Raw genomic sequence first — 26772 nt, 5'->3', positions numbered from 1 at the left:
AAGCCATAAAGGATAAAATTACAGGATATCAAATTTGTGTTGCATTGCAACACATTTTTAAAATAAGATTTAAAGATTAGCATTAAAACATGCACCAAATGAGTCAAACTGACACCAGGTCAGTCTAAAGAAATAAAACGGTAAAAAAAGGTGATTTTTTGATCACCTTAGACGTTAAAAAAATAATTTTATAAATATAAAATGTATAAATTCACATCAAGCAGCAGAATCAACAACATTGAGATTTACATTAACGACATTGATCTGAGTATGCATCTCCTGAAGTCTTCGTTTTTGGACACTGTGACGAATTCCATAGCCAAAGTATATGACCAGTCCTGTGGAATGAGGCGATAGACCATTTACTGTGCCAATCACTTCAAATCCATTCATAATTATTGAATTTATAGACGATCAGCAACCATTATGCAAGTGTTATGTTAGCTGGTTATTACTTACCAACTGCCATCCAAACAGAATAACTGATCCATGTTGTGGAACCCAGTTGAACCATCAGGTACGTGTTAATGAAGACACTTAATACTGGAACCACAGGTACACCAGGGACCTACAGAGACATTTAAACTTCACACATTTTGTATCTTCAGCTGATTATCGATATGCATGCCTAGAACCGACCCGACTGTCCGTAAAAAAACAGCCTGGTACTAAGAACAGTTAAAACATACTACCTTGGTCAAAGGTTAATGACTGAGCTCAGACTACAACCTGGGGTGGGAAAAGAACTGATGAATGGTCCTAGAAAATCCAATAAAGTGTAGCCAACATTCTAAAGGAGGCCTTTAAGACTTTGTTGTCACTTCCATGGGCTGCCACCTTACCATGATGGAGGGGTTTGAGTGTCCCATTGATCCTAGGAGACATGCCGTCAGAGGCTTCATGCCCATAATAGGGTCATCCAAGACAAACGGGTCCTAGAGGAGGGACCAGACAATGTACAGCCCAAAGACACCTTATGATGAATAAAATAAATGGAAGCAATATCCTGATGCATGCACAATAATCCATGCAGAAAAATCTATTAAAAAAAAAAGTTAAGTCTGGTCCTCTGGACATACAAAAAAAAAAAAAAAAAAGAGCAAAACAAAACAAAGTAGAAAAGTTTCGTCTTTCATCTGAAAGACTTCTTCAGTCTTCAAGACTGGCAATGTTCCCTCGCCTGGACGTGGGTCACCGGGGCACCACTCTGGAGTTGGAACTGGAGGTGGGGCACGCTGGTGAAAGCCTGGTGGCTGGGCTTTCACCTATGGAGCCCAGATGGGCACAGCCCAAAGAGGAGATGTGGGTCCCCCCTCCCATGGGCTCACCACCTGTGGGAGGGGCCAAAGGGTTCAGGTGCAATGTGGGATGGGTGGTGGCCCAGGGCTGGGACCTTGGTGGTTTGATCCTCAGCTGTACAAGCTGGCTCTCGGGACGTGGAATGTCACCTGTCTTGTGGGGAAGGAGCCTGAGCTGGTGTGCAAGGTTGAGAGGTTCCAGCTAGAAATAGTCGGGCTCACCTTGACGTACGATTTTGGCTCTGTAACCAGTTTCCTTCAGAGGGGTTGTAGACTTCCACTATGGAGTTGCCCCTGGTGGGAGGTGCCAAGCAGGAGTGGGCATACTTCTTGCCCCCCATCTTTGTGCCAGTACATTGGGGTTCACCCCAGAGAACAAGAGGGTAGCCTCCCTCCGCCTATGTGTGGGGGGATGGGTTCTGACTGTTAGTGCGTATGTGCCAACAGAAGTTGAGATTACCCACCTTTTTGGAGTCCTTGGAGGAGGTACTGGAGCGTGCCCCTCCTGGGGACTCCCTTGTTCTGCTGGGGGACTTCAACACTCACATGGGCACTGACAGTGAGACCTGGAGGGGTGTGGTTGGGAGGAATGGCCCCCTAATCTGAACCAGAGTGGTGTTCCATTATTGGATTAATGTTCTCATCATGGATTGTCCATAACGAACACCATGTTCAAGCATAAGGGTGCCCATATGCGCTTTTGGTACCAGGACACCCTAGGCCACAGTTGGATGATACTTTTTTGTTGTCTCATCTGATCTGCGGCCGCATGTCTTGGACACTTTGTTGAAGAGAGGAGCGGAGCTGTCTACTGACCACTACCTGGTAGTGAGTTGCCTCATATGGTGGGGGAGGATGCCAGTCAGACCTGGCAGGCCCACGTGTATTGTGAGGGTCTGCTGGAATCATCTGACAGAGTCTCCTGTAAGACGGCACTTTAACTCCTACCTCTGGGCAAACTTCGAACACGTTCTGGTGGAGGTGGGGGACATTCCGTCTGAGTGAGTCTGAGTGGGCCATGTTCCATGCCTCTATTGTCAAGGCAGCTTATCGGAGCTGTGGCCGCAAGGTTGTCGGTGCCTGTCGCAGCAGCAACCCTCAAATCCGGTGGTGGACACCGGCGGTGAGGGATGCTGTCAGACCAAAGGAGTCCCATATGGCCTTTTTGGCCTGTGGGTCCCCGGAAGCAGCTGATGGGTCCCGGCAATCCAAGTGGCATGAGGCTTGTGCGGTCAGTGAGGTAAAAACCCAGATGTGGGAGGAGTTCGGAGAGGCCATGGAGAATGACTTCCGTATAGCTTTGAGGTGATTCTGGTCCACCGCCCGGTGTCTCGGGGGGGAAAGCGGTATGCCACCAACACTATTTATAGTGGAGGTGGTGTGCTGCTGACCTCAACTCGGGATGTCGTGGGTCGGTGGGCAGAATACTTCGAAGACCTCCTCAATCCCACCGGCATGTCTTCCACTGAGGAAGCGGACCCTGGGTACTTTGTGTCGGGCTCTCCAATCTCTAGTGCTGAGGTCACTGAGGTGGTTAAAAAGTTCCTTGGTGGCAGGGCCCCAAGGGTGGATTAGATTCGCCCGGAGTTCCTTAAGGCTCTGGATGTTGTGGGGTTGTGTTGGATTACACAACTCTGCAATATTGTGTGGACATCAGGGGCAGTTCCCCTGGATTGGCATACTGGGGTGGTGGTCCCCCTACTCAAAAAGGGGGACCGTAGAATGTGTTCCATCTACAAGGGGATCACGCTCTTAAGCCTCCCTGTTAAGGTCTATTAGGGGGTTCTGGAGAGGAAGGTCCATCTGATAGTCGAACCTCAGATTCAGGAGGAGCAGTGAGGTTTTCATCCTGGTCGTGGAACACTGGACCAGCTCTACACCCTCAGCAGGGTCCTGGAGGGTGCGTGGGAGTTTGCCCAACCAGTCTACATGTGCTTTGAGGACTTGGAGAAAGCGTTCGACTGCATCCCTTGGGGAGCCCTGTGGGGGTACTCCGGGAGTATGGGATAGCAGGCCCTTTGATACAGGTTGTTAGGCCCCTGTATGACTGGTGTCAAAGCTTGGTTCGCATTGCTGGCAGTAAGTCGGGCTCGTTCCCCGTGAGAGTTGGACTCCGCCAAGGTTGCCCTTTGTCTCCTATTCTGTTCATAACTTTTGTGGACAGAATTTCTAGGCGCAGCCAAGGTGTTGAGAGCCGTTTTGGTGGCCTTAGAATCGTGTCTCTGCTTTTTGTAAATTATGTGGTCCTATTGGCTTCATCAGGTCATGATCTACAGCTTTTGCTGGAGCGGTTCGCAGCAGAGTGTGACAGCCAGGATGAGGATCAGTTCCTCCAAATCCAAGTCCATGGTCTTGAGCTGGAAAGGGTAGAGTGCCTTCTCCGGGTCAGGGAAGAGGTCATGCCCCAAGTGGAGGAGTTTAAATATCGTGGGGTCTTGTTCATGAATGAGGGGAAAATGGAGTGAAAGATCGATAGGTGGATAGGTGCGGCATATGCAGTGAAGCAGGCATGGTACCGGTCTGTCGTGGTGAATAGAGAGCCGAGTCAAAAGGCTTCTCCATGTCAAGAGGAGTCAGTTGAGGTGGCTCGGGTATCTGGGAAGAGACTGTTTCTTGTCTGGACTGGGAATGCCTTGGGATTCCCCTGGAAGAGCTGGCCCAAGTGGCTGGAGAGAGGAGAGTCTGGGCCTCCCTACCTAGGCTGCTACCCCCCGCAACCCTGAACCCGGATAAGCAGAAGAAAGTTGATGGATATCCTTGAAGACATCTGATGCAGTAGACAGGTGATGCAGGTCCAAAAATGATTGCAGTTTTTGCTTTTGCAACCCAGTCCAAAATAAATGTATATTGTACAGGGTTGGGTTCATATAGCAGGGGTGTAAAGCTCCAGGCCTCGACGGCCGGAGTCCTGCAACTTTTAGATGCATCTCTGACGCCACACAGCTGAATCAAATAAGGTTATTAGCAGGACTTTGGAGAACTTGATTGCACTGAGAAGCTCATTCAGTCATATGATTCAGCTGTGTGGCATCAGAGACACATCTAAAAGTTGCAGGACTCCAGCCCTCGAGGCCTGGAGTTTGACACCTGTGCCATGTGTGTCAAACTCCCGGGCCTGGGGGCCAAATGTGGCCCTCATAGACATCTAATCTGGCCCCCAAGATGATGTGTGAAATGTAAAATACTTCCATCTCTGGATTTTTTTCAATAATCTTTGATTATGATGTCAAAAGCGCAACAGAGAACATCAAATGAGACCAATTAAACTCTTGTTGTGGAACCGGTGACCAAGAAAAGATGTTGGTGATCTGATTTGAGTCAATGTAGTTTTTGAAATTGGCTTTTAGTTTAATAAAGTTTGTAATTTTGGCCCCTTTTTGTAAGTGAGTTTGACACCCTTGATTTAGATGTTCATTTCAGTCTTTGTATAGATATCAACTATACCTTGAGCATTTTTTTTTTCTTTTTTACTATGGTACTGTAATTATTTCAACCCAGAATTTGCAGTACAGTAGTCGTGAGTTTATGTTTTATGGCTCGCTAATGCATTAGCGTTCATTAGCACAGTGAATGGACATGGAGTACTGTGTGGCTAACCCAGCTAACACGAAGAAAAAGTTTCTAGCATGGAAGCTCCTCAAGTACTGTACAAATAGATAAGCTTATACCAAGAGTTTTACATGACTGAGCTGGAGCACTGCATCTTCACAGTTTCTGCTGTCTCCGTTTCTGGTGGACCGAGAGGCAGGTAATGGAGCTGAGAACATCCCGCACCATCTTTCCTTTAACTGGGACTGACAAAATAAGTTCTAGAGGATCTAGACCTTGGAGTAAGGTACCACATTCCCTCCACTCTTCAGCATCACATCAGGCCTGCAACAGGGTTTTTATTTTGTTTCAACAAATTTAATTTAACTATATGCCGGCTTAGGTGTATGTTAAGAGTGTGGGCCCACTTGATTTTGTGTAAACTTTAATAATCAGAAAGACTTTATTACGACTGAAATGTTTTGGAACAACTGTGAATGCTTAGTTTTTGTGTTTGAATTTAATGTAAATTCATAGTGTTCAAACTTTAATCCTGAGTTATTGGTTATTTCTAAGCATAAATTAGTTTGAGTTTAATGGTTTTAACGAACTCAGGGGCCCTTAACTACTTCCGAGGGGTATAGGTGGGCTACACTTGCAGAAGCAAAAACTGGAAGGAAGAAATAATTATTTGGTCTTAAACAAGTTTTGGCATACTTAAGTGACAACTTTAAAAAGAAACCCAAAGCCCATCTGTCCAACTGCTGACAAGCTCTGAGAATATTGTTCAACAGTGTAAGGAACAAAGATTTTTTTTTTTCCCCCCAACTATTATAAAGTGCTACTGTATGTGTTGTCATCATTGTATGTTCCCATACAATGGCAAAACTGGTTCTCTGCATTTAACCCATTGCACCTGGGATGCACCCAGGTGGAGCAGTGGGCAGCTATTTAAGTGCCTGGGGAGCAATTGGGGTTTAGGTGTCTTGCTCAGAAACACCATGACATGTGGGGATGGCTGGGGATTTAACCTGGGAAATTCTGACCCAGAGTCGGCTGCCCTACTTCTATCCTATCTCGGCCCCACTGGACTTTGGACTGTAGTGCTTGTACTTTGTGCCATTTGTTTAGAGTGTAGTGCCTATCACAAATAACCTTGTAGTTTACCATGAAAGTAGCTTGAGTTGTGCTCTGTGGCTGTCTCCAGATGATGATGACGGTGAATACCAGTATCAGCACAAGGACAAAGACCACCAGGATACTCCAGATCTCACGTCTGCGAAGGCAATCCATGGCTTCGCTAAGTAGCACACTCAAAACAATCACCAAGACCACTGGAAAAAGATTGGAGCCTTTAGAAAAATACCCAAGTATAGGATTCAAATTTGCATCAATCACTGCATCACTGTTAAAAACTGCAATATTTGCTTTCTCTACTAGTGGGATTGGAAAACATGCCCGTGGAGGAAGCTAAAATAAAATTAGAGAGCAACAAAAAAATGATAAAAATGAAAACTTACACATGACAACCGTGGCTATGTTGACATTTTTAGAGGTGCGGCGTGTTGGTTGATCTGGGGGCCTAAAGAGCCCAATTATTGAGAATGGTTCTGGTCTGTGAACAAAGTTGGCATCTTCTTTGTACCTAGAATGAAAATACACCTTACAAATATTCATCATGGGGCTCTTAATGTATGACACCAGTATTAATATCCCCCTCTACAGAAATTTATATTTTAACTTTTTTTGTAAGTTTAATATTCATATTTTTAAAGTCTATGAAACACTAATAAATTTTACATACCTCAGTAAAAGTATACACACCGCTACAAGTGAGTATGCAAAAATGGTCCCAATTGAGCTCAGATCAACCAACGCCTTTAGGTCAAACAGGAGGACCATGAAAGCTGCAACGACATTCAAAAAATTGTTAATGTCAAAAAATGTTCAATTTGAATGCCATCTGTATTAAGTGCAGTAATGTTAGTTGTTACAAAAATCAAAATAATGTATAGTAACACTAATAATGATAACTGAAGATTCAATAAAAAGCATTTAAAACATAGGGTCACAGATTAAAAAAACACTAGATCAATTTGCACTGTATGAAATGCTTGAGAGAACAGATGTGTTTTTAGCAGGGATTTGAAGTGAGGAAGGGAGGTGGCCTGCCTGATGTTGGGGGGCAGGTTGTTCCAGAGTTTGGGGCCCATGACTGAAAAAGCCCAATCTCTGAGCTTCAGTCTTGTTTTCGGAACAGCCAAAAGCAGCTGATTGGATGGTCTCAGGGCCCGAGAGGGAGCGTAAGGTTCCAGAAGCTCAGAGAGGTAAAGGGGTACAAGGCCATTTAGGCATTTGAAGGTCAACAGAAGAATTTTATAAACTATCATCGTATGAACAGGGAGCCAGTGAAGGTAGGACAGAACTGGAGTAATATGTTCAGACCTACTCGTTCCGGTTAAAAGCCGAGCAGCAGCATTCTGGACGAGCTGAAGACGTGAGATGGAGGCCTGGCTGATCCCAGCAAACAGTGCGTTGCAATTTTCCAATCGGGTCGTGACAAAGGCGTGGACTAGTTTCTCAAGGCCAGGTCTGGACAACACTGGCTTGAGTTTAGCTACCTGTCTGAGTTGGAAGAAGCTTTTCTGCAGAACAGAGTTGATTTGATTGTCAAACTTGAAATCAGAGTCTAAAACCATCCCAAGAGTTTTACCAGACTGCTTCAGATATGGTTGAAGAGAGTCCAGGTTGACAGGATCAGTGGTGGCAGTTGAGCTAAGGCTAAAAACAATGACTTCAGTCTTGTCATTGTTAAAGCTTAAGAAATTTGAAGCCATCCAGGCCTTAATGTCGTCCAGACATTTTAAATTTAACAGCGGGTGAATGGAGCAAACACTTGCTGGTTTCACAGGCAGGTAGATCTGGCAGTCATCAGCATAGCAATGGAATGAAAGACCATGTTTCCTCAGGATGGACCCCAGTGGGAGAAAATAAAGTGAGAACAGAAGGGGTCCAAGAATCGAACCCTGTGGGACCCAGCAAGAAAGAGGTAATGAGGCGGATACATTATTACCAACCTTGACACAGAAACTCCTGCCACTCAGGTATGAGGGAACCATTCTAATGCAGCACTTGTGATCCCAACCCACAGTTCCAGCCGTGATATAAGGATACTGTGGTCAACAGTATCAAAAGCAGCAGTAAGGTCCAGGAGCACAAGTACCACAAATTGACCAGAATCGTTTGAGATCATAATGTTGTTACAAACTCTTACTAATGCTGTTTCAGTGCTGTGGAGTTGCTTAAAACCAGACTGAAAATTTTCAAAGATTATGTTCTCATTCAAAAACTTGTTTAATTGAATGAAAACTATTTTCTCCAGGATTTTGGACAGGAAGAGAAGTTTTGAGATTGGTCTGAAATTTGAGCAAGTCGAAGGGTCAAGTCCAGGTTTCTTAATTAACGGATGAACTACTGCATGTTTGAAAACGTCGGGAACCACACTTGTCACAATACTACCATTATAAGAACTTCAAATTGTGACTCCTCTGACCACAGAACAGTCTTCCATTTTGCCACACTCCATTTTAAATGACCCCTGGCCCAGTGCAAACGTCTGAGCTTGTGGAGCTTGCTTAGAAATGGCTTCCTCTTTGCACTGTAGAGTTTCAGCTGGCAACGGCGGATGGCACGGTGGATTGTGTTCATTGACAATGCTTTCTGGAAGTATTCCTGAGCCCATTCTGTTATTTCCTTGACAGTGGCATTCCTGTTTGAGGTGCAGTGATGTTTAAGGGCCCGGAGATCACGAACATCCAGTAGAGTTTTACGGCCTTGACCATTACGCACAGCGATTGTTCCAGATTCTCTGAATCTTTTGATGATGTTATGCACGGTTGATGATCTTTAACTTAAAAGTCTTTGCTATTTTACGCTGGGTGACACCATTCTGGTATTGCTGCACATTCAGCGCAACAATGGTGGAATTGGTGATCCTCTTACCATCTTGGTTTCTGAGAGACACCGACACTCTGAGAAGCTCTTTTTATACCCAATCATGTTGTCAATTGACCTAATTAGTGTTATTTGGTCTTCCAGCTGTTCGTTATATGCTCAATTTACTTTTTCCAGCCCCTTATTGCTACTTGTCCCAACTTTTTTGGGATTTGTTGACACTGAAATTTTGAATCAACATATTTTTCCTTTAAAATGTTACATTTACTCAGATTAAACTTTTGATCCGTCATCTATGTTATATTACGAATAAAATATTGACATTTGCCATCTCCACATCATTGCATTCAGTTTTTATTCACAATTTGTTTAGTGTCCCAACTTTTTTGGAATCCGGTTTGTAAACATGATAAAAGACATAATAAAAGAAAACTGTTACACCCAACAGACCTTACGTCAGTAAACCGATTACAGTTTTAAAAAATACTGTTAGATTGCACAACAGCTACGAAGCAAAAAATTCATATTGCTCTTGTATTAGTGAATAGTGAAAGTAAAATAATAAAATAGTGAATAGTAAAATATTACACAGTCCCGTGTTCTATTTAAAACTGTATTAAAACAGAGTTTATAAAAGGTTATTTAGTGCCCGAACTGCTGTCGGGTAAAAGCTATTTCCGAGCCGGTTGGTCCTTGTTTTAATAGATCTGTACAGTCTGCCTGATGGCAATAGCTCAAAGAGATGGTGACCGGGGTGGGAATCGTCCATAACAATTTTGTGAGCTCTCTGAAGACAACAAGAGCTGTGTAGGTCCTCCAAGGTGGGTAAAGAGCACCAAATGATTTTTTTCTGCCGACCTCACAGTCCTCTGTAGTTCTTTTTTGTGTGCTGCAGTGCAGCTGGAGAACCACACACAGAGTCTGTGAGTGAGGATGCTCTCTATGGTGGAATGGTAGGACACCAGCAGCCTCTGATTAATGTTGTTTTTCCTGAGAATCCTCAGGAAGTAGTCTCTGTTGTGCCTTTTTTTAGTTCATTGATGTTCACACCCAGGTTAGAGTAGGACCTCATGCCTCTACACCCATTAGCCTCAGCGCAGGCTCTCCTCAGGGCTGTGTGCTGAGTCCCTTGCTCTACATCCTCAACACCCATGACTGCACCACTGCTCACACCAATAAAACCATAGTAAAATTTGCATATGATACTACCATTCTGGGACTCGTCTCAGGAGACGACAAGACGGCCTACTGGGATGAGTTGGAACGGCTGTCAATGTGGTGCAAAGACAATAATCTACGTCTGAATACATCAAAGACGAAGGAGCTAGTCATTGATTTTAGAAAGGTGAGAAAGGACATCCAACCCATAACTATCAATGGGGACTGTGTGGAAAGGGTCACAGACTTTTGCTTCCTTGGTATTCATATCGAGGAGGACCTAACCTTTTGTCCGTGTCCCGTGACAAAGTCTTTGATCTATAAACAGGTGTGATAAGGCAAACCCAGGTCCAATAGTTTGCACATCAGTCTGTGGGGGATGATGATGTTAAAGGCAGAACTATAACCCTCAAAAAGGAGCCGGGCATAGGTTCCCTGTTGCTCCAAGTGGTTTAAGGTTGTGTGAAGGGCAGTAGCCACTGCATCCTCTGTAGACCTGCTAGTCGGATGGAAGAAGTGAAAGTATGTGATTTCTAACCAGTTTCTCAAAGCACTTCATTATTACCGGAGTTAGGGCAATTGGACTGTAATCGTTTAGGCTGGTGATCTGAGATTTCTTTGGTAGGGGGACTATGGTTGTGGATTTTAGACAGGCTGGAATGATCGCCTGTGAACGTGACCTGTTAAAGATCTCCATGAAAATCCCAGCAAGTTGATCAATGCAGTCTTTCAACACCCACCTGGTGACACCATCAGGGCCTGCAGTCTTTATTGGGTTGATAGACTTTAGCGTGCGCCTTACCACATCTTCATCCTGAGTCAGGGTAAAACCGATGTTACTGCTGACCACTGGGTGTTGTAAGATGTTTTCCTGCAGCTCCTCGAAGCACGCAAAGAAAAACGTTTAGCTCCTCTGCCAGTGTAGCGTTGCCCTCTGTTGTCCCGTGGCTGTTCTTAAAGCTTGTGATGTGCTGTATTGCCTGTCAGACTTGCATTTAGTTGTTACTTTCTAGGTGGTCAATCAATCATTCTTTTATAATCAGCCTTTGCCTTCCTGATAATAAAAATTATTCAATTTGTACTGCACTTTACAATCTCAAAGTGCTACAATATGAAATATCTAAAGAGAATAAAGGATTGACTAAAAAAGGACTAAAAAAAAATAAAAAACTAAAACAATTTGAAAAAAACTGTAGGATTAAAATGCTTATAAAAACTATAAAATATTTTGCAGGTTGGAACGTGCAGAACCGTAGAGGGCCCTGTCGCCAGACTTGAAAGTGGTGTTCCTTTCTTTAAGCAGCAGTTAGACCTCTTTGGTCATCCAGGGGTCTCGGTGGGATATACTCAAGATGCATTTGTCCACTTTGACTGTGTCATTGCAGTTTTTAATGTAACATAAGACACTGTCTGTAAACACATCCAAATCCTGCTCCAAAAGCATCCCAGTTGGTACTGATAAAACAGTCCTGCAGCTGCTGAGAGGCTCCCTCAGGCTAGGTTTTAATAGTTTTGGTTGTAATAGGAGCACTTTTCCTGATGGGGGTATAAAATGGGATTAAAAACATGGAGAAGTGGTCAGACTGACCCAGGTGTGGTAGTGGTATAGCCCTGTAGCCCTTTTTGATGTTTGTATACACCTTGTCCAGTGTATTTGCTCCTCTGGTAGTACATTTTACATGCTGGTGGAATTTGGAGAGCACTGCTTTTAGAGCCACATGAATAAAGTTCCCTGCTATGATAAGTACAACGTCAGGATACAGGCTTTGTTGTTGGCTAATGCTATCATACAAAAGTGCTAGCGCCGAGTTAGCATTAGCATCCGGTGGAATAGAAACAGCAGTTAGCATAACCACAGTAACCTCCCTCGGTAGGTAAAAAGGTCTGCATTTAACAGTCAGATTCCAAATCCGGGGAGCAGTGACTGGCAACAGTTACTGTGTTAGTACACCAGTTGTTGTGAATGTACACACAAAGTCTCCAACCTTTGGACGTACCAGAGGTACTGTTTCTATCCTGTCGCTGTACTGTACGTTCCGTTAGCTAGATTGCCGAGTCCGGAATAGCTGGATGTAGCCAGGTTTCGGTAATAAGCAGAATGCAGCCATCCTTGACGATGTAATTTGTTGCCATCTGAAGTTGCAGTTCTTCCATCTTATCAGCGAGCGATCTTGCATAAGTGAGAAAAATGTTTGGAAGCGGTGATTTATGTGGCTGTTTACGCAGCCCCGGCAGCCCCATTTCCTCTCCCTTTGCTGCCGTCACCTCCTTCCTGCTGGAATAGTAATCCACGGTGCTCCCAGCCTCCTTGCTATATCTGCCGGTATGTTATGAGAGTATAAAAACTCTGCTGTGACGTCTATTCTACACAAAGCTCCTGTTTTTAGGAGATCATGCTGACTTGTAGGTACTGTTAGCCCAACAGAAGGTGTTAAAGACAAGTGACAAATGTCCAAAAACAACAAAAAAGTACACCAAAAGTGAGAGCACTGTGCCACTGCGCCTGTGCGCGCCACCATCTTGCCATCAGGCTCAACATTTGTGTTCATTGTGCTGTGATTTCCAGCTCTCACTGGAGTGGTCCGCAGCAGAGTGTGAAATGGCTGGGATGAAAATCAGCACCTCCAAATCTGAGACCATGGTCCTCAGTCGGAAAGGGTGGATTGCTCTCTTCAGGTCGAGGGTGAAGTTCTGCCTTAAGTGGACGAGTTCAGGTATCTTAGGGTATTGTTCACAAGTGAGGGAAGAATAGAGTATTAAGTTGACAGAAGGATTGGTGCATCATCTGCAGTATTGCAGACTCTGTGCCAATCCATTGTGGTGAAGAAGGAGCAGCGAAGCAAGGAAAAGCTCTCCATTTACCAGTCGTCTACGTTTCTTCCCTCACCTATGGCCATGAACTTTGGGTAGTGATAGAAAGAATGAGATCATGGATACAGACAGTTGAAATGAGTTTCTTCCGCAGTACGGCTGGACCCATAGGGCGAGAAGTTTAATCTTCTGGGAGAGACTCAGAGTAGAACCATTGCTCCTCCACATTGAGAGGAGCCAATTGTTGTGGTCCGGGCATCTGGTAAGGATGCTTCCTGGGAATCTCCCTAGGAAGGTGCTTTGGGCATGTCTGACTGGGAGGAGACCCCGGGGAAGACCCAGGACACATTGGAAAGACTACGAGTCTCGATTGACCTGGGAATGCCTTGGAATCCTCCCAGAAGAGCTGGAATAGGTGGCTGTGGAAAGAGAAGTCTGGGCCTCCCTACTCAAGCTGCTGTTCCCACGACCCGACTTTGGAACAAGCGGAAGATAATGGGTGGATGGATGGTTCATCAGAGGTACAGCACAGGTTGACGGACTTGGAGATAAAGTTAGAGAGGCCAGACCAAGACTTGGGCAGAGGAAGGGACAGTGCAGAGGAAGGGACAGTGTGTTTATTAGTAGAAGGACGTTACAAATTCAGCTGTCACAATGAAGACAAATAAGGCCAAAGGCAGAGATACGCATTTGGTGTTGAGGCAGGGAGGTCAGAATGAGGACAGAGGATGGCGAGGGCAGAGTGATATGGAAGACAATCACTCACTGTGGCAACTTTTGAAGAGAGAAGGTCCGAAAGAAAATATTCAGTTAATACACACACAAAATATATTTGGGTTCTCAACAGATGTTTACAACCAGTTATTGTGAACTTCTGAGGTTTTCTCCTGTCTAAAAGCATAAAAAGCATGTTCTGTCAAACAATGTTGAATAACTGGATGGTCTTACCAGCTGCAGCTCCTGCAGACAGTGTGGCTAAAACTGGACTTTGTCTGGAGCTCATGTAGCGTAATGGCTTGAACAGTAGACCATCTCTGGCCATCGCAAACATCACCCGGGGCATCGGAAACATCACCCCAAGGAGACTAAAGAACCACAAAGTATATTTAATAAAAATAAAACGTTTAACCCTTTTGATTTTCTGTTTTGGCATTTCACTTTCATTGTAACCAAATAACACTGCCAAAAAGAAAGTTTTGAGTATTATTGAATAGTGAACAACCAAAAGCTTCTTCTTCAGAATAAAAAGATAAATACCTTGTTGAGAGGGCACACAGAGATCCTAGACCCACAGCATACTTTGCTGGTTCCCAGCCTATGTATTCAAAAGCTACTGGCAGTGGACTTCTGACATCAAGAAGATAATAGGGCATCATTAGTGTCAGAGCAGCTGAGACACCAAAATAGGCCAAGAAGCAGATGATCAGTGATGCCACAATCCCAAGAGGTATTGATTTCTGTGGATTCTGTACTTCCTCGCCTGGAGAAACAAAGCAGTTAGCATTGTCCTATATTGTTAATGGTTCAGAACAGATCCTGAAATGAACTGGTTTACAGTCAAACCGCATGTTATAAAAAGGATTAAAGTAATATTTTTTTAATATATTTTTTTTAATTTGAGGCATAAGATGAGAACCAACAGATGGTCATAAATGTTTTAGCTTGTCAGCACAAGTTACATACAATAGTACTAAGTATATTGTGCGTTTCAAGTGTCCAACTGAATCAGTTGTGTTCAAACTTTGACAGCAGGCTGAAATGGTAAAGTTGAAAGTATGTACTTAAAAAAAATCTAAATCAAGAATTTGAATAAATAAATGCATTTTTTCCCCATTATTAAACTATTAAAATAAACATACCCTGTTTTGAGTGAAAGGACAAAGAGCCTGTGTACTGATGGAAAATAAATCCTAAATTGCTGTATCCAAAAAAGTTCAATCTGGTCCTCTGGACATTCAACTCTTGAAACTGTGCCTGCAGTCAACCTACTTCACATATGGGGAGCAATATTATAGGCAGAAACATGGGTGTGCTATGGGGTCTCCAGTTTCTCCTATTGTTGCCAACCTGTACATGGAGGAGGTAGAAAAGAGAGCCTTGACGTCCTTTTCAGGGACACCACCAAGTCATTGGTTCAGGTATGTTGACGACACCTGGGTTAAAATTAAATCTCAGGAAGTCCAACATTTTACTGACCACATCAACTCTGTGGATAAATACATCAAGTTCACACGAGAAGATGAAAAAAATGGCAAGTTGGCTTTCTTGGACTGTGAGGTCTCAGTCTCTGATAGAGGACATTTGCAAACTGAGGTGTACCGCAAACCCACCCACACAGACCAGTATTTGCAGTTTGACTCCCATCACCCTTTCGAGCACGTTAGGAGTCATCAGGACTCTGTATCACAGAGCAGACAACATCGCCACTAGCTCAGGAGCCAGGCAGAAGGAGAAATCCCACACAAGACAGGCTCTAGAGCAATGTGGATATCCTAAATGGGCCTTCCTAAAAGCAGAGAAGAAACCCAAACAGGACTCCAGTCAGCCAACAGGTGAAAAGGAGGAACCCAGACCCATACCAGTGGTCATTCCGTATGTTGAGGGAGTATCAGAGAAACTGACAAGTTTATTTTCTAAACATAACGTCCCAGTGGCTTTTAAACCCCAAAATACATTCCGGCAAAGACTGGTTCATCCCAAAGATCCAGTCCCCCGGCACAAACAGAGTAATGTTGTGTATGCTGTTCAGTGTCAGGAGGGCTGTGATCAGTCTTATATCAGGGAAACAAAACAGCCACTGGCCAAAAGGATGGCCCAGCACAGAAGATCAACATCATCAGGCCAGGACTCTGCGGTCTACACTCATCTCCAGGCCGCCGGTCACTCTTTCAGGGATGAAGATGTGCACGTCCTGGATAGAGAGGAACGATGGTTTGAGAGAGGAGCAAAGGAGGCCATCTTTGTGAAAAGAAACCGTCCATCGTTAAACAGGGGTGGAAGCCTACGTGTTCAATTGTCCCCCTCTTACAATGCTGTGATTGCTAGTATCACTCAGCCCTCTGTGAATAGTAAACAGCCATCAGTGTGCTTATGATCCATTGTTAGGCTGATGGTCCTTCTTGAGCATGTGATCAGCTGGTTTTGGTTGTCAGCAGCAAAACTGGTTGATCCACTCTGAGACGGTGCTATTTAAGAGACTGAGCTGAATACAACACCTTAGACTGAGGAAGTCTCTCGGATGAGAGACGAAATTTTTCTACATTTTTTTTGTTGTTTTGCTTTATTTTGTTTTTTTGAATGTCCATAGGACCAGATTGAACTTTTTTGGATTTTCCTACCTGGATTATTGAGCATGCATCAGGCTAAATTGCTGTAGATCCAAAGAAAAAAACACCTTGCAAACATCAAATTAAGATAAGCATTCAAGTCCTTTAACATCAATCCAACAAATCAAAGTGTTATGCAACTGAAATTTTCTTACAGCCTAAGGGAAATAATGCATTTATCTTACAGGAAGTGGACATGAAAATGTCTGGACTGAGTCCAGTGGCTGTTTCTAGATAGCGCGTACATGACAAACTTAGGCAAGAACAACTTTTATAAACTTAACAAGGTTAAATCAGGTCCTCTGGATGAATTCTTCTTGTTGAAACGCTTCGTCTTTAATCCAATTACAGAGTTGTTATTGCTAGTATAACTCAGCCCCCTGTGAATAGCAAGTGGTCATCAGGGCACTAATGATCAATTGTTAGGCTGGTCTATCATGTGAACAGCTAGTTTTGGGTGGCAACAATAAACTGGTTGATTCACTATGAGAAGGTGCCATTTATAAGACAGTTTGTTGCAGCTTCTCAGACTGAAAAAGCCTTTTTAGACAAAAGATTAAACGTTTCAACAGAAGAATTTGTCCAGAGGACCTGACTTCACCTGGTTAGACTTACACTACATTGCCAAAAGTATTCACCAGCCTTGACTCACATGAGCTTAAGGTTGTTTTCACACCAGATAGTCCGGTAGACTCGGTTCGGTATTGGTATTCATGACCTTTTGTTTACATTTGAGCGGGTGCGTTTGTATTCACACTGCACTGTGCAGTCGAGTAAACCTGTTGAACCAACCTATTCCTCCACTCGCCTGTGGGGGCGCTGCACCAAGAACTACTGAAACAACACAAAAACCTCTGAAGACACATCTTCTTCTGTAAATAAAAATAAAAACGAAGTGGCATCAAGTTTTAGCAGTTTTAGGAGTTATATTTTGTCATTTTTCAAAAATGGACTTAGCATAAACAGAAGATGAGATAGAAGACCATGGAGAATATCGTTTTTCCACACAAGGCAGCTGACGGCTCCATATAAGGTCAGAGAAATGCGTGTTTGTTTACCCTGCGGAACGGGGCCCTGTCTGTTTACATTCACACTGCACTCGAACTGCGCTGGAGTTCTCTTCTACCGGACCGAGACCTAGGTTTTAGCCCGGGCCAGAGTTCGCCTTTTTGTTCCGTGACAGAGTTCGATGGCACATTCACACCTCCCTAAATAAACCGGACTTTCTAGGAAAACGAGCTAGAGTTTGATTAAAGCGGACTAAACATGGCTGGTGTGAATGCACTCTAATTGACATCCCACTCCTAATCCATAGGGTTCAATATGACGTTGGTCCACCCTTTACAGCTAGAACAGCTTCAACTTTTCTGGGAAGGCTGTCCACAAGGTTTAGGAGTGTATTTTTGACCATTCTTCAAGAAGCGCTTTTGTGAGGTCACATACTGATGTTGGACGAGAAGGTCTGGCTCTCAGTCTCCGCTCTAATTCATCCCAAAGGTGTTTTTTCGGGTTGAGGTCAGGACTCTGTGCAGGCCAGTCAAGTTCATCCACACCAGACTCTGCCATCCATGTCTTTATGGACCTTGCTTTGTGCACTGGTGCACAGTCATGTTGGAAGAGGAAGGGGCCAGCTCAAAACCGTTCCCACAAAGTTGGGAGCATGGAATTGTCCTAAATGTGTTGGTATGCTGAAGCAGTCAGAGTTCCTTTCACTGGAACTAAGGGGCCAAGCCCAGCTCCTGAAAAACAACCCCACACCGTAATCCCCCTTCCACTTACACTTGGCACCATGCAGTCAGACAAGTACCATTCTCCTGGCAATCGCCAAACTCAGACTCGTCCATCGGATTGCCAGAGAAGCACGATTTATCACTACAGAGAACACGCCTCCACTGCTCTAGAGTCCAGTGGCGGCGTGCTTTACACCACTGCATTGGACATTTTGCGTTGCACTTGGTGATGTATGTCTTGGATGCAGCTGCTCGACCAAAACCCATTCCATGAAGCTCTCTGCGCACTGTTCTTGAGCTAATCTCAAGGCCACATGAAGTTTGGAGGTCTGTAGTGATCAACTCTGCAGAAAGTTGGCAACCTTTTCGCACTACGAGATTCAGCAGCCGCTGACCCCGCTTCGTCAGTTTATGTGGCCTACCACTTCATGGCTGAGTTGCTGTCATTCCCAAACACTTCCATTTTCTTATAATACAGCTGACAGTTGACTGTGGAATATTTAGAAGCGAGGAAATTTCATGACTAGATTTGTTGCATAGGTGGCGTCTTATCAGTTCCACGCTGAAATGCACTGAGCTCCCGAGAGCGACCCATTCTTTCACAAATGTTTGTAAAAACACTCTGCATGCCTAGGTGCTTCATTTTATACACCTGTGGCCATGGAAGTGATTGGAACACCTGATTCTGATAACTTGGATGGGTGAGCAAATAATTTTGGCAATGTAGTGGATCTACCTGGATTATTGAACAGCATCAGGAAACGTATACAAGCCTTTATAAGGAAGGTATAAAAATAGAAAGTGGATGGTGTTTTGGATATTCTTGGCGTGTCCAGCTGGTTGATTTTTGACCTGCACCTCCTTTGCAATAAACCCTGATTTTTTGCTGTCCACATGCTAAGTCATTAAACATTCATAAAAAAGCTTATTAGTAAAAGTTATCTAAGGAATCCAGCAGATGTTGAATCTTCACTTTGTCTCAGTTTCCCAAGTCAAAACTTTTCTCAGAATTTGAACTTCATCTATGTATGTTTTTTCAAAAGATCTTCTAGACCCACACAAACACACATGGCCTGTTCTCACAGAGTGGTCAGTCAAAAGATGAAAGTGTTTAGCTGACTGTTGAAACAGATTTATGCGTTTGGTTTGAAAAGATCCTAATAAAACGTGATTAAATTGTAAATTTTGCAAACTTCAAAGTTCCTTAAAAGCCCAGTTTCTCATCATCATCAAGGAAAATCTCCCCCCCCCCCCCCCCAACACATAAAATTTAGCTAATGTTTATGAATTGTTACCCAAAAGTCTACTTCCAAAAGCTCATACTTTTGTAGAGTTGATAAAGGTAGTCTTTGTCATCTTAATCATAAAATTAGAAGATACTGAATATAATGCAGTTAAAGACCAAAAAACTTGTTTTGTACCCAACATTGCACATTTTATGTTAAGGGGTTTTCCCCGCTGTATTTTCTGTTAAACCTAAAAATTATAACAATCACTCTTAGGCATCAATTTGTATCAACCTCAGAAGCATGTGGGCAAATGAGAAAACTGCTGCAGGCAGCACAAAATCCTTCCGATAGGTGCCACTTTTTGAGAGAGACCTGCACTAAATTGTACCTGTTGTTGCGATGCAGTCAAACCCAACAAAAGCATAGAAACAGGTCGCGGCTCCTGCCAGAGTTCCTTCCCAACCGAAGGGAAAGAACCCGCCAACACCAAAGTCCACAGTTTGATTATGGGCTGCTGTGTGGTTCCTGTGAAAAGGAATACAAATTTAATCATGTCTCTCAAAGTGGATCAGTATTTTTGTAACATTTTGTGTGGGAAAAGTCTCTGCAGTTATGGCCTTGACACACTACAGAACAATTAAAAAAGTATGGCAACATAAATGAACAGATGTTTATGTACCAATATAAGGCTGAGACTGCTGAAATATATATCAGCCCATCCACATCCATCAGCACATCTAGTCAGTTTACTCAACTTCTAATGGAATAATACATTCAGCACCCTCACACCACTATACCACTTTATTTATAAAGCACTTAAAACAGCTACAAAGCCAACTAAAGTGCTGTACAGACAAAACAACAGGTAACACACAAAGCAAAATACAAAATGAGGTAAATCAGAATATAGACATACAAACGATACAGATAATGACGACAAACCAGTGTGGAGCATACAGGATCAAAACACAGATCATCTGGTGTTGAAAGTTACTGAATAGTAGTGAGTTTTTAAACGGGACTTGAAAACCCGAGAGGGAGGGGGCCTGTCTGACAAACAGAGGTAACTCGTTCCAGAGTCTTGGTCCTGCTACAGAGAAGGCCCTGTCACCTCTGCGCTTAAGACGAGTTCCTGGAACTGTGAGGAGCAACTGGTCCGCTGACCTCAGGGAGCGTGGTGGGACATACGGTTGTAGCAAATCAGAGAGATGGGGGGGGGGGGGGGGGCGACACTGTTCAGTGATTTGTAGACATACATGAGTTTTTTTAACTGGATACGAAAGTGAACCGGTAACCAGTGCAGTGAGGCCAAGGTGTAATGTGCTCTCTTTTGCCTGTACTGGTTAAAAATCGGGCTGCTGCATTCTGGACCAGTTGTAGTCGTGCAATGGAGGTCTGACTGATACCAAACAAGCGAATTGCAGTAATCAAGCCTAGATGTAATGAATGCATGTATTACTGTCTCCAGGTTATTTTTGGACAATATGGGCTTCAGTTTAGACAGCCGCCTCAGTTGGAAGAAACATGATTTAACAATCATGTTTACATGACTGTTAAGCTTCAGGGAAGGGTCCATTATCACACCCAGATTAGTGACTCTGTTTTTCTGACAGGGTTAGAGCGGAAAGGTCAATGCAGTGGTTTGCGATTGTGTTGTTGGGAGGGAACAAAATGACTTCAGACTTCCTTTCATTGAAACTCAAGAAATTTAAAGCCATCCAGTCCCTGATGTCAGCCAGGCAGTTGAGCAGCGGTTGAATAGAGCATGTACCATTGTGTCTTAGGGGGAATTAAATTTGACAGTCATCGGCATAGAAGTGGAAGGGCATGTTGTGTTTCCGGAAAATTGCACCAAGCGGCAGCAGGTATAAAGAGAATAGGAGGGGACCCAGGATGGACCCCTGCGGACCACGCCAGTGGATAAACTACCGTTTACTATATCAAGATTGGACGGACCTAGAGTTGGAAACATCTCCTTTAGTAGTCGAGGGGGGACCACATCAAAGGGGGAGCCAGAAGGTTTCAAGCTGCACATGACCTGCTCTAGAGAAGATAGAGTGATGGGTTCAAAATGGTCAAAAGGAGCTACAGATTGAGGTGGGATGGATGGGTCATGAGTTGGAGGAGAAATGAGAGCCCTGGTGGTCGCAATTTTTTCCAAAAAGAAATTTAAGAAGTTGTTGCACAGCTCAGTTGAGGCTTCCAGAGGTGCGTCACCCGGAGACATCCAAGTCTCTGTGATGCACAGAAAGTTCAAATCGTGCTCTTGAAAGTAATCCCCGGGGATAAAAGTTTTGTTGGTAACAGATCTTGCGTTGACCAAACACATCCGGATACTGTCCGAAGTGGAGCTAGCAGCAGTGGAGCTAGCAGCGGTGGACCTAGCGCGCGCTAATGGCCGCAGGTTTTCAATAACAGCCCCTCCAGGTCGGTCCGAGCTGCGCAACGGCTGACAACTCGCGTTGGTTAACTGTCCGGGCACACAGGAAGCTGGAGATGGAGACCATGACTGCCAGGTGGAGAGGAAGATGCCACGTGCAGAGCTTTCAGCTTCACCAGCTGACCAGCACGTTTTCCCCGGCGTCTGAAGCGATATCTCCGGGCAGGCAGGTGAGGAGCGCAGTGAAGGTAAGCTGGCACGTCCGCCAGCAGGGGGGGAAGGGGTCCAGAGGTACGCTGATAATGGTCCAAATAAGCGACTTCAGTGACAGAAAAACGAATATTCAAAAGTTGTTGTCTGTCATACACCAGCAGAGAGTTGATGTCACAGATGTGAAATGCAAAAAACAAAAATAATCCGAACACCATCAGCAGAGGTGGATTGTAAGCCATGTACACAGGCGCCATCTTACCAGAAGACCACTGACATACAGTATTTATCTATACTACACACACAAATTCACAAAATAATCACAGACGACGTTCCACAGAGAAAACAGTGACAGACTAAACAAACCATCATGCAAAACTGTAGAGATCTAATCTTAGCTAAAGCAGTATTCTTTCACACTGGTATGTCGTTTCTGGAATGGTACTGTTTTGATTTGCCAGAGCTTAGCTTCAAAGACTAGTCTCTTTCTCCATACTCTAATCTTCACTGTCACGGCTGATATAGTCCTATCCAGTGGCGATTTCAGCCACTTTTTGCGAGTACTCAAGTGCCCCTAAATTAACTCAGCACCGTTGAAAAAAATCAAAAAACCATCATTAGGATTTTGTAAGCTCGGTTCTCAAACCTTAAGATTTACCGAAATATTTAATACATTTTAAATAAATATGGAATAAATTATCACACACTTTAACGGGCCAGTAAAATCTATGAAATTATTTTTTCTTTACATTAGTCAGATGCTCAACATCTGTCAATCAACACAATAGGCTCATCAGCAACTGACCAATCAGCAACCTCAGTTTGTCCCAAAGTTAACCGCCCCTTACCTGCAGAAGCTCCACCCCATTTTCTTCCAACAACATTGTCAGGGCTTTGCATTACGAACACTTGGCAGTCAGAGGTTAATGGTCAAATTAAAGGTTAGCTAGTTGTGCTTTGTTCTGTTTGTCTTAAATGTAGATATATGTTGCAATTTCTGGTTGTACAAGTTTAGTCTTTGTTTGACATGATCCTTTAAAAGTCCCATTTGTGATAGAGCTCATTTATGACCATACAACTCTGAACTCGCTCGCTCTCGTCTGATCTCGGAAGCTAAGCAGGATCAGATCTGGTTAGTAAATTGAATGGGAGAACGCCTGGGAACACCAGGTGCTGTAAGTTTTTGTGCTTCTCAAACCACACCAAGGGGTGTGTTGTTCAAGCCAAGAGCTATTGTCGGTACTGGGGGCTAAGCACCTCACAAGGTCAGATCCTAGAATTGCTCTTGGTCCCATCTATTAATAGCTATTTCACAGAACTTCGAAGTTGGCTGGACTTTCCCTTCAAAACCAAAATCTGATTCTGAGCGAAGTTTTAATGTCGAAAGGCCAGTGAAGACAGACCATGAATAGCTCAGGAACTGACCCTTTTCCTCTATGTTTGGATGAACTAATAAACTGGATGAACTAATAAACTGACTCACCACATTAAAGGAACACAAAACTACTAAAACAGAAACTTACTTAATTTGCTGAGTAACATTGAGGATATCTTTTTTAGTAACGTGCCAGTTGTTGACGTCTCCTTTGATGAAACCACAGATGATGATAAAAAGCAGCACCGCCACATTAACGGCAGTAAAAATGGTATTCACGACTGAAGATTCCCTCACACCGTATGCAAGTATTCCTGAAAAATGAAGATAGATAAAATAATCTAGATAAATAGTATAGATCAATGGAATGATCGTTCTCCCCCTTTTGACTGCTCCCTTTCTGAGAAGTTACCACTGCAAGAAAATGTGCATGAAGACATGGCAATTGTTTCACGTCAGATGCCCTTTCTGAAGCAAGCATAGGAATGAACAAAATATATATTTTTTATCGTCTTAAATGTCTGTAGTACAACATTGTTTAAACACAATTAAACATAAAGTTGATATTCTCACCAGCGAGCAACATGATGAGTGCAGCAGCAAAGAAGTCTGGGTACGAGGCCAAGCCAGGAGAGTCCATCATCGTATGTTCCTCAAGGGTTTTTCCAACAACGTTATCCAGTAGGTCATCGAAAGTCCCGGTCCAAGCTTTCGCAACACTGGATGTTCCTAGGGGGTGGGGGAGTGAGTTGTAAATTTAATAAAAAGTTGTTTTTCTGACCGTTTGAACTATTATATGAAGTGTTTTTGATCACTCGGGAAGCCTGAGAGGAGGATTTGGCCCATCCCCTTCTCGCACTACCTTGAAGTTTCTGAGTTTCAAGTAAGCATGTTTTTCCTCAGATAAGATAAGTCTTCACTCCCTCCACGCAGATGGAAAGGAGTTACCGTTTTTTGGAATGCAGCTCTGAGTTTTGAGTAAACATGTTTTGTTCACTGGGAAATGCTCTCATGTGATGTAGAGAGAATAAAAGTAGAAGAAGCACTTGGACCAGGTTAGAGTCTGCAGTGAGTCTACCGATCGGGACGTCCAGCTGTGTCGGTGTTCTGGTTATACCTAGGCTGAGTTGGCTCCCCAGCCTTGTGTCACGGTGAGAGCTTGTTTATGCATTGATACTTATGATTGTACATCTGTGATTGTACCTTGCTTTGCTTTTATGCTATAATCTGTGACGGAATAATAAAGACACAATTATTCTAGCAGAACAGTATCTGAGTATTTTCTTTTTTGTCCATTATACTGATCACTCTTCCGAATCCTGGTTTTATTTAAATAAATATCCCAAAATAGGGAGTGTATATGATTTTCATCTTTTTCAACCACATACCAATAAATTGAGCCCAATGGAGACCAGTCTAACAAGACTTCCACTGATGTCTTTGAACTAAACGGTTTTACCACTAAAATGTGTAATTCTTAGAACAGACAGGAACATTTCCAGTACGATACACCGATCTACAAGCTGCTGACTGAAATAAGCTTCAACTTTCAGCTTACCTGGGTTAACTAGTTGCTTTAATCGTAAAAAAAATCTTTGACTCAGTGAATGCATTATATCCACGCAGATATAACAAGCAATAGCATGGACACATTTTCACTAAATGAGGAGTTTAGGTTGGTTATATGTACGGTCTGTAAGGTGCATAAACTGGAGCTTTAAAATAAAGCCAGGGGCAGCACCAATGGTGTTTGAGGCAATCAAAAGGAAACTGCCTATCTGCTGTTCACACAGACTTCGGCAGACAACAAATTGGATGGATTAGGATAAATCTATACATGGATTACAGAAAATATGCTACATTTTCATCCTTTGGAGGATTCTTATGCAACACGTCATTGATGTTGTGTAAATTGTTCTCGTTTCTTCTTCTTTTCCATTTACCGGTGGATTGTAAACAACGTTCAGGTGCATACCGCCGCCTACTGGGCATGAGTGTGTAACCTCATAGCCTCCATCCTCTAAATTCAGTTTTTAATATTTATATTGTGTAAATTAACACTTTTCTAACACTTATCCTTGTTTCCTCCTGTTCATAATATTTCTTAAGCTCCATATTCTCCCTGCCTCTAACTTTTTATTTCAATTTCTCCCTTTTCTTTATGAACTTCAGTACATGTTCCACACTTTGTTTCCTCACAGCTGCTGTTATTCCTCCTCCCCCATCATATACACTATCATTTAGACAAGCATGTCCTACCGTCAGTCTCCTTATTATCACATATTCTCTTCTACTTCTTTCTCTATCATTCTTAGTTTTGTATTTTGAATAATCTTCCTTTTTTGTCCTCATTCCACTTTTTCTGCCAAATTTCCATTCATTTCCCTTTAATCGTTTTACCCTCTCCTTTCCCTAACAGTATATTAACTGTTATTTCACCCTTCAAAGTTTTTTTTAGCAACTTTATCTGCTCTCTCATTTCCTTCCACCACCTCGTGTGCTGGCACCCAACTAAACTGAACATCCATACCACCCCTGTGTAACCTGAATAAACTGTGCTGAATTTCTAGAAGAAGGTATTTCCTGTTGTTTCCTTTAGACTGCAGGCTTTCTACGACAGTCTTTGAGTCTGTACATACCACCACCCTGTCCAGTCCAACCTCTGTAGGTTTAATGTCAATGTCATTATCAATGTCAATTTATTTATATAGCACATAACAAAAAAAAAGCTGGCCAAAGTGCTTTACAGTTAAGACAGATTAAAAATAAAAAATAAAAAAAGAGCAAAAATGCATCTAGTGCCACTCAAAAACATAAGTTGACAGTAAAAACAACACACAACAACAATAAAATCAGCTCAACTTGTTCTCAGACTCTGCATGGATGAAATGCCAAGGAATACAGATGAGTCTTGAGCAAAGATTTAAAAGTCTCATCAGTCTGAGCGGTCTTTAAATTCTCTGGTAAACTGTTACACAGTTTTGGAGCAGCAACCGCAAAAGCCCGATCACCTCTGGATTTAAGTTTGGATCTGGGGACATCTAAGAGGAACTGGTTGGTAGACCGGAGTGCTCTTACTGGAGTGTAGATGTTAATGAGATCACATATACATTAATATTACTGCTACCATTTCAGCTGTGAGTGTTCTTGTTTTCCACATCATTTGGTAACTTACCAATGACGTAGGACAGTAACAGGTTCCAACCTGTGACAAAGGCCCACACTTCGCCCACCGTCACGTACGTGTACAGGTAGGCCGAGCCCGTCTTGGGCACTCGAGCTCCAAACTCTGCGTAACACAACCCTGCAAAGACGGAAGCCACAGCTGCTACCAGGAAGGACAGGATGATGCTCGGACCAGCCACCTCCCTCGCCACCTCCCCTGACAGCACGTAAACTCCAGCTCCGAGGGTGCTGCCCACACCTAGACCCACGAGGTCCAGGGTGGTCAGGCATCTGCAGAACGTGGACTCTTCGCCTTCTGGCTCCAGAGGCTTCTTTCGGGTCATGGCACGATAAAGCTTTAAAACTTTCACACAGGAGACTCTGAAATCAGAGGACAGTTGTCCAACAAGTCCTTATATGGTAACTGATTAATATTTGTAAATAATAAATAAATTAAGCTATTTATTACCTGCTCGTTGTTTGTGAGCTTCTGGTTTCACTGTGTCCTGACATGCTGACAGGTAAATATTTATATAATATATATAATTATAAATGATGATGGAAACACAATAAAGAAAAGGTGACACGTCACTCTCAGGTTGCACCCT

General features: G+C 43.4%; 1 protein-coding gene across 1 annotated transcript; it reads right to left on the bottom strand.

Moving 5' to 3' along the window:
* Positions 1 to 216: 216 nt before the first annotated feature.
* On the bottom strand, positions 217 to 26772 carry LOC119420345 (cationic amino acid transporter 2-like). Its single transcript, XM_037687735.1, has 12 exons — positions 26634 to 26772; positions 26175 to 26545; positions 23573 to 23728; positions 23148 to 23313; positions 19423 to 19559; positions 14007 to 14229; positions 13698 to 13834; positions 6631 to 6733; positions 6347 to 6471; positions 5994 to 6160; positions 460 to 568; positions 217 to 338 (listed from the first exon to the last, which is right to left on the bottom strand). The coding sequence occupies exons 1-12, from the start codon at positions 26675 to 26677 to the stop codon at positions 217 to 219; spliced, it is 1860 nt and encodes a 619-aa protein (XP_037543663.1). The 5' UTR covers positions 26678 to 26772.

Source organism: Nematolebias whitei, chromosome 1, assembly GCF_014905685.2.
Source record: "Nematolebias whitei isolate Nwh7 chromosome 1, NemWhi1, whole genome shotgun sequence".
NCBI lineage: Eukaryota > Metazoa > Chordata > Actinopteri > Cyprinodontiformes > Rivulidae > Nematolebias > Nematolebias whitei.
Note: the sequence above shows the minus strand (reverse complement) of the source record. Positions and strands in the feature narration are given on the sequence as shown.

What these genes read in the sequence shown, in the direction of transcription:
- LOC119420345 (XM_037687735.1), bottom strand. Translation starts at nt 26,677, where the DNA reads ATGTCAGGACACAGTGAAACCAGAAGCTCACAAACAACGAGCAG. An exon ending in GTTACTGTCCTACGTCATTG is followed by an intron (nt 23,729 to 26,174) that starts GTAAGTTACCAA and finishes CCCACCCCCTAG; the next exon opens with GAACATCCAGTGTTGCGAAA. An exon ending in CAACTCAAGCTACTTTCATG is followed by an intron (nt 569 to 5,993) that starts GTAAACTACAAG and finishes ATGTCTCTGTAG; the next exon opens with GTCCCTGGTGTACCTGTGGT.